Source organism: Sarcophilus harrisii, chromosome 1 (genome assembly GCF_902635505.1).
Source record: "Sarcophilus harrisii chromosome 1, mSarHar1.11, whole genome shotgun sequence".
Classification (NCBI taxonomy): Eukaryota; Metazoa; Chordata; class Mammalia; order Dasyuromorphia; family Dasyuridae; genus Sarcophilus; species Sarcophilus harrisii.
Window position 1 is genome coordinate 303144601 of NC_045426.1, and position 12511 is coordinate 303157111.

Sequence of the window (12511 nt, forward strand, 5' to 3'; positions counted from 1 at the left end):
ACATTTACCTAAACCAATTCTCTAACCATAGAGAATATGATTTTTTAAAATATGATCAGGAGCTGAGAGCTACTTTATAATAATTTGATCTTTAACTTATTTAATTATAATAGAAACAGCAAGTATTTATTAAGTATTGGTTCTGTGCCAGGCATTGATATCCTGAAAATATCCTGCTTTGCTTTATATAGGCTACTTTTATCTAGTTTGAAAAAGAGGCTTTGACTATTTTTTGTCTTATAAGTTAGATAAATTTAATGGTGAGAAATTTATTTTTTGAACAATACTTACTACGATTTCTTAACTCTTCAATCTATTCTGCACAGAAATTCCAAAGTGATATTCCTCAAGTATAAATCTTCTTTGCAGTGACTCCCTATTACTTTTAAGATGAAATACAAACTCCTTTCTTTGCCATCTAAAGTCTTACTCTGTTTCTATTCTATGTTTGTTGACTTACTACATATTACTCTCCCTTAAACATTCTGTGATCTCTTTGTTATCCCTTGCATATAACTTTCTATCTTTTGTCCCTGTACCTTTTCACAGGTTGTTTCCACTTTTGGAGTACCTAGCCTCTTCAACTTCACCTGTTAGTTCCCTACTTTTTTTAATGATCAGCTTAATTACTACCTTCATGAGGTCTTTCTTGATTTCCCTTCTCTTCTCCCTTCTCTTCCACTGGTATCCTTTCAGAGATTATTTTGTGTTTTCTTTACATGTATATGTGTTGCTTGCTACCAGTAGAATATTTTGCTCAGAATGTACACACATGCCCATCATTCACCCCTACACACACATATCTATGTATCAGTTTGTCTTTCTATCTTTTTACTTAAGGTCAGAGATTGTTTTGGTTTTTAATTTGTATTCTGAATGCTTGGCACACAGTAAACATTTAACAAATACTTGTTGATTGAGATAATCCAGTACACTGTCTTTATACATTGTCAGTATGATACTTCTCTGAATGTTGGACAGAGGGTGGTGGGATAGTTACTTAAATTTAAAGTTACAATTTAATATAGTTGGTGAATAAAATGACTTCATACTTTAAAAAATGTGATGTGTAACTTTAGTTAGGAATGACAAATATTAAAGAGCAAAAAAAAAAAAAAAAAAAAGCCAAGAAAAGTTGATCCACTCCTAGAACCACAAGAGGGTGTACAAACCATTTGCTAAAATTTACAGAGAACTGCAAATACTATACATCCAAGAGAGAAGTGTTTTTTTGCTAAGCTATTAATGAACATTTGTTTTCCTGGCAAACTTTAATCCATATAAAACAGCCTATGCATAATGGTGACTACTTTCCATCATGTGCAAGTTAAATTATAAAGAATTTTAAATATGAAAAATTTTGCATAAATTTGAGTCTATATATAAAGTGGATCTTTTAGAAGTTGGAAGACTTCTGTCAATAAAAAGTTGTTATAATAAAAAAAATAAAATTTTTTAAAAATTTGGAAGACTTCATTACATCTATTTTTGCAGCTAATAAAGCAATTGTTAATAGATGAATGAATAGAGCTGGGGGACAGAAGCTAGATACGGATGATTGACCCATTAGTACAGAATGAAGGTCAGCCTATAATTAGTATAGCCCAAAGCCTAATTTTTTTTAATGAAGAAAACAGGTTGACGCATACTGGGTGTAAACATATACCTGAGTAATCTGGTTTATTCTTAGATTAATATTCTAAAATATAATTATTGTGAAATTGAAAAGGGATTCAAGTAACTTACTTTTTTTGTTTGTTTGTTTTGCTGAGGCAATTGGGATTAAGTGACTTGCCCAGGGTCACACAGCTAGGAAGTATTAAGTGTCTGAGTTCATATTTGAATTCAGGTCCTCCTGACTTCAAGGTTGGTGCTCTGTCCACTGTGGTACCTAGCTGCCCCAAATAGCTCTTTTTAAAAATTTATTAGTTTCTAGATATTTACAGTTAAACATACAGGAGTCATAGAATAATTATCTGCATATTTTGTGGGTTGGATATGTTTGATTTCTTTCACATCCCCTTTTTCTCTATGGGGAGGATAAAAAAAAGAACATTTGCCAGAATCTATGACATATGTTTTGAAGTGTTGTTTTCATTTCTCAAAAATAATCTAGTCCCACGAGAGGGGCAGATTTAAATTTGACAGAGTGTTGCAAAACATAGATTTCCCCAAAGTTCAATTAGAACAAACTGAGAAACTTTTTGTTGTTGTTGTAAAGTATTTTCTCAGTACATTTGGTTTAATCATGGATATATCTTTTTGATTTCCTTGATCTTTTTCTCAACCCCAAACAGGTAGTTTTGATTTGTTGTTGTTTAGTCGTTTTGGTTGTGTCTTCCTTCTTTTAAATAGTATTTTATTTTTTCTAATTACTTTGTAAACACAATCTTTAATATTCATTTTTCAAATCAAAATTTGAGCTCCAAATACCTCCCTCTCTTTCTCCTCATAAGAAATTTGATATAGGTTATATATATGCAATTATATAAAATATATTTCCATTTTAGTCATATTCTGACAGAACAAAAGGGAAAAAAAACTAAAAATAATAAAGTGAAAATATAGTATGCTATGATGATGTCCATTTAGATTCCATCGGATTTTTGGATGTGGATAGCATTTTCTATCATGAGTCTTTTAGAATTGTCTTGAATCACTGTATTCTTTAGAAGAGCTGAGGCAATCATAGATGATCATCCTTATAGTATTGCTGTTAAGTCTAGCTTACTTAGAGGAGACACTATGGTGTCTCCTGGTTCTGCTCATTTCACTTTCTATTAGTTCATGTACATCTTTCCAGGTTTTTCTGAAACCATCCTGCTCATCATTTCTTATACCACAATAATATTCCATTACATTTTATATACCACAACATTCATTCCCCAATTGATGGGCATCTATTTAATATCCAATTTTTTTGCTGCCACAAAAAGAGCTAATATAAATATTTTTGTACAAATAGGTCCTTTCCCCAAAGTGTATGCAAAGTTTGATTGCCCTAATTCCTTTCCAGATTGGTTGAATCCATTTATAACTTTATCAACAATGCATTAAGGTCCTAATTTTCTTACATCTTTCTCCAACATTTATCATTTTCCTTTTCTGTGTAGTCAGTCTGATAGATGTGAGGTGGTACCCCAGCGGTGTTTTAGTTTGTATTTTTCTAATCAATAGTGAATTAGTTTTTTCTTTTTTTTCCACGTTACTGTATATAGTTTTGATTTCATCATCTGAAAACTTGTAAAAAATTATTCTTTGACTGTTTATCACTTGGAGAATGATTGTATCTTTATAAATTTGACTTATTTCTCTCTATATTTGAGAAATTAGGCCTTTATTAGAGATACTTCCTCTAAAAATTGTTTTCCAGCTTCAAATTCAGAAACTTTTAATGTTAAATTACCAGGAAATAAACAAACTCTTTGTCTTCCCATCCTTATATCGCCCCCTTTAAGTGTCTTTTTTGAAAGTATTATGTTATAATCTCAGAACTATTATGTTTCAAAGTTATATATTACTATAGTTTTTTGAATGTTTGCCAGACAGTCACCATTTAAAACAGTATAGTTAGCATTATTAATTATTAATTAGCATTTATGGAATTTTTTTCCAACTTTTTTGCCTTCTGTTTTTAACTCACAACCTGAAAGGCATCTAGAATAGTTATTTAATTTTGCTAATTCTTTTCATTTCTTTGGCAGTATATGTCTGTGAGGTACTTTTGCATGTTTGGGGTGCTAAATTTTTAATATTCTCTCATTTGAACGTTTAAGCCCCACCAAAAGTTGTTTCAACCAAGGTATGATGTTGAATAAATATATTGCCTATCTAGAATTGCAGCACCCTTTTTCAGTCATCAATACCTCTCAAGTTTTGTATTACAGCAGTATATCAAAAAATCTACCCATTTTTCATTTAACAAAAGCTAATGAGGTAATCTCTTTAAAGATTTACTTGGAAGTTGAGAATTAAATATATTCCACTGTTTTCACATGAATATATATAAGGAAATACATAACATTATAATGTTTTATTTGGTAACAGTCATATTGATGTCATAAAGGAGATAGCTATAACAGCAATCTTATTTAATCTCTAATTGTGATATTTTCATTACTATTTAGAATGAATTTAATGGTTTATGTAGATCTGTAAAATGAAAGCATAAACTTAAGTATAGATCTTGCTAGGTATAAAATAGATTTCTCATGCAAATTAAGACAACTCTGAGATGTCACTATATACCTCTCAGATTGGCTAGAATGACAGGAAATCAGATAATGACAAATGTTGGAGGGGATGTGGGAAAACCGGAACACTAATACATTGTTGGTGGAATTGTGAATGGATCAAATCATTCTGGAGAGCAATTTTGGAACCAAAGGGTTATCAAACTGTGCATACCCTTTGACCCAGCAGTGTTTCTGCTGGGCTTATATCCCAAAGAGATTTTAAAGGAGGGACCCACATGTTGCACCCACATGTGCAAAAATGTTTGTGGCAGCCCTTTTTGTAGTGGCCAGAAACTGGAAACTGAGTGGATGCCCATCAATTGGAGAATGGCTGAATAAATTGTGGTATATGAATATTATGGAATATTATTGTTCTTTAAGAAATGACCATCAGAATGATTTCAGAAAGGCCTGGAGAGACTTACATGAAGTGATGCTGAGTGAAATGAGCAGGACCAGAAGAACATTATTTACTTCAACAACAATACTATATGATGATCAATTCTGACAGACCTGGCCCTCTTCAACAATGAGATGAATCAAATCAGTTCCAATAGAGCAGTAATGAACTGAACTAGCTACACCCAGGGAAAGAACTCTGGGAGATGATTATGAACCACTACATAGAATTCCCAATCCCTCTATTTTTGTCCGCCTCCATTTTTGATTTCTTTCACAGGCTAATTGTACACTACTTCAAAGTCTGACTCTTTTTATACAGCAAAATAGTTGTTTGGACATATATACATATATTGTATTTAACTTATAACTTTAACATATTTAACATGTATTGGTCAACCTGCCATCTGGGGGAAGGGGTGGGGGGGAAGAAGGGAAAAAGTTGGAACAAAAGGATTTGCAACTGTCAATGCTGAAAAATTACCTATCCATATATTTGTAAATAAAAAGCTATTAAAAAAATAAATAACTGAAAAAAATGTTCTATAAGAAATGATTAGCAGGATGATTTCAGAGAGGCCTGAAGAGATTTATGTGAATTGATGCTAAGTGAAATAAGCATGATCACGAGATCATTGTTCTCTTTAAAATATAATGTTCTCTTCTCTAAAATATAATGTTCTCTGGGAGCAGGTTTCTTGGGGAGCTTCTGGAGGCAGCCTTAGTTTCAGTTCAGTGTAATAATCACCTCAAATGCATCCAGGGATTAAAGTCCAGTCCTTTATTTCTTCCAAAATAGCCCAGTTAGTTTTCTTAGAAGCCTATCTCTCTCCTTGGTTCCAAGAGCTCTTGCCGCTAGTCTTTTGCCTCTGTCAGCTTCAGCCTCTCATCCTTCCAATGTCTCCAGTCAGCACCAAGGTGGAAGTTGGAATGAATCTGTCTTGCCTCCTCTAGTGGGCTTGTCCTTCTGGCTTGTGAATCTTCTGGAATGCCTATCAATTCCAGTGACTTATCACCTTGTAAGAATTATAACAATTGTACATGGTAACAACAAGATTATATGATGATCAATTCTGATAAACATGGCTCTTTTCAACAATGAGATGATTTAGGCCTGTTCCAATGATCTTGTGATGGTGAGAGCCATCTACACCCAGAGAGAGGATTGTGGGAACTGAGTGTGGATCACAACATAGCATTTTCACTCCTTTTGTTATTTGCTTGCATTTTATTTTCTTTCTCATTTTATTTTTTTATCTGATTTTTTTCCTACAGCAAGATAATTGTATAAATATGTCTATATATAATGGATTTAATATATATTTTTACTATATTTAACATAAAAAATTAAAATAGATTTTTCTTCTCTTTCATAAGAAGTAATAGTAATAATTATTTACATTTAAGTGGATAGAAGGCAGGAGAACCCAGGTTAAAGTCCTTCCTTTCATATGTGCTAGCTGTGTAACTTTGGATAAATCAGTTGGTGCTCCACATAACACTCCAAATACTATAGAACAGCTGTTGGTCTGCATTGATAGAAGTAATTTCCTCACCTGGAGTTCTCAATACTAGTGAAAATGCAGGTCTGATTTTTAAAAATTCCAGAAGTAATTTTCTGGACAGCTCTATTAACTATTACTTATTGTTTTCACAGAATAGTGGTAACTGATGTTTATAAAGTTATCCTTAAAGTGCTACAAGAACATAAAATATCCTCTTAAGTCAAAGAATAAGTTATACAATTTTAGTTTTAGTGAGAGTCAGCATTGCCTAATGGGTAGAAAGCTGGCCTCAGTCAGGAGGTGCAGGTTCAAGTCCCAATGTAAAACAGATTTTGGCTGTGTAACCTTAACCAAATACCTGAATTTTTAGTGCCCCACTCCCCCACAATTAACCAACATTTGAGTTACAGAGCAGGTTCCTTCAATTATATCTTATTCTCATAACAATCTTATGGGGGATAGAGTTGAAAGTACTATCTTCATTTTACAGATGAGACATATAAAGCTTAAGTGGTTTGTCCTTAAACCTAAGAATTTTGCCTGCAAATTTATATTTCTTTCTATTCTGCCACATCATTCTGCTGAGCTGTGGGTAGTAGGTAATTAAGCAACAAAGGGCTATAACATGGAATTATATTAAAAGACTGATAACTTTATATGGCTAGAGATTCTTTGGGTCCCTTTTCTCCTCTTCACGTGGCTTGGTAGCCTGTTATATACCATGAAGCTGGGAGGCAGTAAGTGGTGCAATGCATAGCATGTAGGAGCAGGAGTCCAGGAAAAAAATCCTTACTCAGATGTTTACTAGTTGTGTGATTCTGGGCAAATCATTTAATCTTAGCCTCAGTTTACTCATCTGTCCCTTGCAGGATTGTTGTGAGATCCAAAAGAGATAAAATAGGAAATGACCTTTGCAAATCTTAAAGCAGTATATAAATACTAGCTAATATTAATGATTGTTATCTATTCTGTCTCTGAAAATAGCTATTTTAATTTTAATAGCTATTTTAAAATACTATTATTTTAAAACTATTACTGCTACTTGGGACTATCTAGGTGACACAGTGGATAAAGGGCTGGCCCGGAATGAAAGGACCTGAGTTCAAATGTATTCTCAGACATTTACTACCTGTGTGACTCTGGACAATTCACTTCAATTCACTCAGTTCCTCATCTATAAAATTAGCTGAAGAAGGAAATGGCAAACCACTCTAGTATTTGCCAAGAAAATCCCAATTGGGATCACAAAAAGTTGAGCACATCTGGAATGCCACCTCCACTACCACTATAGCAACATAATTTTAAACTTGCCCGACTGTAAGTTCCATTAAGGTACTGACCCTAATGAAAATTTTCTCTCCTCCAGCTTCTAACATAATGACCATAGTGGCATAGCATTATATATAAAAGCTACTTAATAAATGCTTGCTTAAATGAATTTAATTTGAAGAGTCCAAAAATGGGGTTAATCCTAATCTAATTCCAGGTTTACTTGGTGGGTTGTTTTTTTTTGTTTTTTTTTTTTAAGTGAAAATAGATGAGAAGTTAATGATGCAATAATCTTCTTTGATTGTGGATGTATCCCCTAATTAATTACTTTAGCTGATGTTGAAATTCATTTGCTAGATTTTCAGATATTTTTGATTACTTACATTTGCATAAAAATATGCATGCTAACCTTAATCTTTTTAAAAGGAACACATGATTTGCATTAGAAGTGTTAGTGGGCTCTCTTATAAATCCGAATTTTAAATCATTAGTCAAAGAGGCCAACAAGAGCTAAACTGTGCTGCTGCTGCTTTTTATAGGAATTCAGTTGAACTAGGAAGAATAATGATTACATGAGTTGGAAGAGGAGGGGGAAACATTCTAAATTGGAAGAATCCACTTGAGAAAAGGTATAGAAAAGTGGGAATAAATGTGATATAATAGAAAAGAGCATGGCTGGAGAGATTTTGGATTGAAAGTCATCCCATCTTGAACAATTTACCTCCCTAGACCTCAATTTCTTCATCAGTCATTTAGCATTTATTAAATGAATCCTGTGTGCCAGGTACTGTACTACATACTAAGGATGCAAAGAACAGCAAACAACAGCTCTTGCTTTTGAGGAGTTCACAATCTGATCCGGGACACAACCTACAAATGACAGGGATGAACCCTGAAACTGTCCCCCTGACTTTTGGGGTGGAAGCCATGGGGGTGAGCTCTGAAATTCTCCTGATACTCACCCTTCAGGGCAGGTAAGTGGTTTCATTAAGATTAGCCCAGGACCACTCCTAGTAGCTCAGTTGGAGAATGTAACTTAACCCAGTAACTTAAGTAGTCTCATTCAACTGGAAACCTAGTCCTGGGGGCAGTGACAATATTTAAGGAATCTCATTCAATGGAAGCCCTACTTCCAGACTGCCAATAAAAAGGACTATTCTGAACTCCAAATCTCTACAGAAGTCTGAAGTAGGATTATGCTTTGTCAAGGGACCTCTCCTCTTGGCACAGCTGCCTATCAGGACTTTTGCCCACTGTGAAGATATCCTCTTCTCAGTGATAACCTCTATTTCTCTGACAGGACCTTGCCACTAAGAATTCTGTCTGCCTAGCAAAGCTGGTTTCTCAGTGGCAATAAAAATCCCTTTTGCCATTCAGACTTTTCGGGTTCATGAATTATTTCATGTTGGACCTGCATCGACCAGAGAGGATTCCACAACTCTCTGCACTGCCACTAAATGCATCACAAAGAATTGATGTATGTACTAACAAGATCTAGATAGGATAAAATTGGGGGTAATCTCAGAAGGAAGGCACTGAGTTTAAGAAAAGCTTCTTGTTTCTAAAGTAGGTCTTTAACTTAGACCTAAAGGAAGCAATGAGGTAAAAATGAGGAGGTAGAGTGTTCTAGGCATGGGGGACAGCTAATGAAAATGAACAGTATCTGGAGGGAGGTCAGTGTTATATTGCAGTTTGTAGAAGGTGGAAGAAAACTGGAGAAATAAGAAGAGATCTTTGTTGTGCCAATGAGTGCTTTGTAAACCTTAAAATGCTATTTAAGGGTCAATAATTAAAGAGGAAAGTTGACAACCCATGCTATCTGTTTGAATTATTGCCCTCTAATTACATTAGATTTATTCTGTATTGTTAAAAAAAAAAAAAAGTGAAGTAAGATTTGACTCTGTATAAATAGTAATTTTCTTATAATTAGAGATCTCCAACAGAAAAATAAGCTGGATTATGAATAAATGAATCCCCCAACATAAACATTTTGAAACAGACTGGATGACCATCTGTCAGGAGTATCACAGAAAAGAACAGCTTTAATTAAGAAGAGATTCTTAATCAGAGGAGTAATATGATGGAAGCCATGTACAGGAAGAATTGAAAAAGTAGGGAGACTAGAATGAGGGAGAACAATTTGGATTATATTGAAGCAATTCAGAAGATAAAGAGTTGAACAATGCTTGGAATGAATAGAGAAGTATGACTTTTAAGACACTGAGGTCAAACTCACTGCTGTAGCCCATATCCAGAAAGTGTTAGATAGGATCTAGATTAAAATACAATTGGAAGATGTTTAATAAAATAAATATAAATATAGTACAATAGATGATATTAATTTGTGATGTCCTGAGTCAATATCTGGCCTCCAAGGATCCTTTTCTATTTCATTTTGACACTACTGCTCCAAGACACATTGCAGGAGGAAATACTAAAAGAACAAGGTCATTGAAAGTTGTGAGGCTAGAAAGAAAACTCAGAGTTCTAACTCCCAATCCCAAGGTTTTGAGCTCAGGGGATTGTGAAAATGTTTGTGCTTGTAGGAAAGGTGTGAAGGGAAAATTATTTGGGGTAAAGGCAATAAGTTCAGTTGGGATATGGAACAATTTTTAAACTACTGATCTTTTATCTTGAGAAATAATGGTTACTCTGTTATGTGTTTCAATTCTTATCTTTCCTGAATCCAGGTATCAATTATATTTTAAATTATAACATTTCTTTTAAAAAAAGAAAAAGAAAATTGCACTAGTGATTCCCTTGTTATATAGGAAACTGAACAAACTTCCTCTACCAAGCTGCTTTGCATTTTAAAGTCTTAAGAGTTACTTAAAATACTAACTACTATAATAAATAGTTTGGTCAGGCCAGGTTTTCCTGACTTCAGAGACAATTATCTACCTACTAGATTTTCCCCTTTTTATATTAAGTTATGTAATTTTAAAAGTTACAATATTTCCATGATGGAGGCATAAACACCACATATATATCCTATTTTTGCCTACATAATGAAATAGTTACATCCTGGCATTTAAGTCTTGTCTACAATTTGTCTCTAAACTATCTTTCTGGCTTTATTTCACATGATTCCTGCCAAGTTGTTGCCTGCATTTGGCATGCTATTTCTTGCCTTCATGCATTTAGGAAGCTCTCCTCCTTACTTAGAATATATCTCGTCCTCATATTTGTTTAAAATACAACCTATTTATGTGTAAGTCTTTCTATACCCCATTCTCTTGCTTGCAAGTGTCCTTTTCAGATTTTTAAGAGCACTTTGTCTTCTTTTTCGTGTATTAATATCCTTTTGTTCTACTTGTAAGAGAACAGGAGTGTGTGTGTGTGTGTGTGTGTGTGTGTGTACGTTGCCTGCCTGTGCCCATGATTTAATGTCAGAAGCCAGCCACTAAACTCCAGAAGTTCTCTGTCACCTCCAAGATCATATATAAGGTCCTCTGGAATTTCAAACCCCTTTTCAACCTGGTTCATTCTTTTTACACTTTATTTTCTCTCTCTCATGTCCATGTATTCTAGGTCGTTATACTGGCCTATTTGCTATATATGAGACCTTGAGTGTGTACTTGCACTAACTATTCTCCATTTCAGGAATGCTCTCTTTTCTTACCTTGACCTTCTAGCATCCCTGGTTTTCTACTCAAGATTCGACTGAAATTCTGTCTTATGCAGAAGGCCTTTTTTAGTCTTCTTTCCCCAATTATCACCTTTCATTTACCCATATATAAGTTGTTGGTACATAGTTATTTCCATGTTCTCTCTCCCCTTATATAATGTGAGATGTGGTATTGAGAGCAGGAGCTTTTTTTGCCTACCACACTATGTTTTACTAAATGCTTTTTGGCTAGCTGATTAGCCATTCTAAGTATGAGTAGTAATGTTACAAGGAGCACTTAGACACAGACACAGCAGACCCCTTACCTTTCAGCTCACAAGCTTCTTTTTTTTTTTTAATTGTAAAAAAAAAAATCTTTTATTTCAATATGACTTTAAAATAGTATTTTATATTTCAAATACATGCAAAGATAGTTTTCAACATTCCCTTTGCAAAATCTTGTGTTGGTGTTTTTCTCTTCTTTAAAATAATAATAATTGTTCTCTCTGGGAAAAAGTAGGTTTCTCGGGGAGGTTTTCTGGAGGCAGCCTTAGTTTCAGTTACAAGTGAATAATTACTCCAAAATCACAGCCAGCTGATAAAAAGTTCAGATCTTTTATTGTGTCCCTCAATATAGCCCGGTTAGCTCAGAAGCCTATCTCTCCTCTTGGTTCTAAGAGCTCCGCCCGAATGTCTCCAAATCCAAAGGTTTGTCCTTCCGACTCCAGCCAGCATCAAGGTAGAATTTATAAGGAATCTCTCTTGCCTCAAAGATAGGGCTTGTGGGCTTCCTCGCAGAGTGCTCCTCTCTGACCCCTGGGAATGTTCCCAAATAACTCTCTCTAGCTCTAAGAGCTTCCTGTATATATATGATCTCCCAAAGGTTAACTCCTCCTTCTGGAGAGAGAGGGATTCTGGGTTATCTCTCAGAGTGCTCTCTGGCCCTAAGGGAGGTGTGAATTCGGATATCTCATACTAAGCCCTGAACTCCATTGAGTACTTAGATACTTATGAGCTCTCTAAAGGTATGAACACAAGCATTGTTTCTATAAGTTGTACTTAGTATCTTGTTTCAAGTTCTGGCCCAAAATATCTCCTTCTAAGATCAAATCAATCATATTGAACCATGCCAAATTAGATAATTATTGTCTCTATCAACTCTAATGGCTTAACAGTTTGTAAAGATTCCAACAACCTTGTATTCAGATTTTTTTCCCTTTCTTCCCCCTTCCTCCTGCCCTAGCACAAGCAATCCAATATAGGTTAAACATGCAATTGTTCATCATAATGCGCAAGAAAAATTAGATCAAAAGGGGGAAAAATATGAGAAAGAAAAAAACAAGCAAATAAACAACAGCAAAAAGTAAAAACTATGCTTTGATCCACATTCAGTCTCCTTAGTTCTCTCTCTGGATTCAGATGACTCTTTCCATCACAAGTCCATTGGAATTGCTTTAAATTACCTCATTGTTGAAAAGATCCAAATCATCACATAA

The 12511-nt window shown here is 34.4% G+C and overlaps 1 protein-coding gene across 3 annotated transcripts in view; it reads left to right on the top strand.

Moving 5' to 3' along the window:
* The window catches only part of TXNDC11 (thioredoxin domain containing 11), a 55632-nt gene that overhangs the window by 15930 nt on the left and 27191 nt on the right, over positions 1–12511 (top strand). The window contains exon 5 of one of the 3 annotated variants that reach the window (XM_031944541.1): positions 9914–9988. The exons of the other annotated variants lie outside the window; for them this stretch is intronic. Coding sequence (XP_031800401.1) covers positions 9914–9988 — 75 coding nt within the window. The remainder of the gene's footprint in view (positions 1–9913; positions 9989–12511) is intronic. 3 annotated transcript variants of the gene reach the window in all.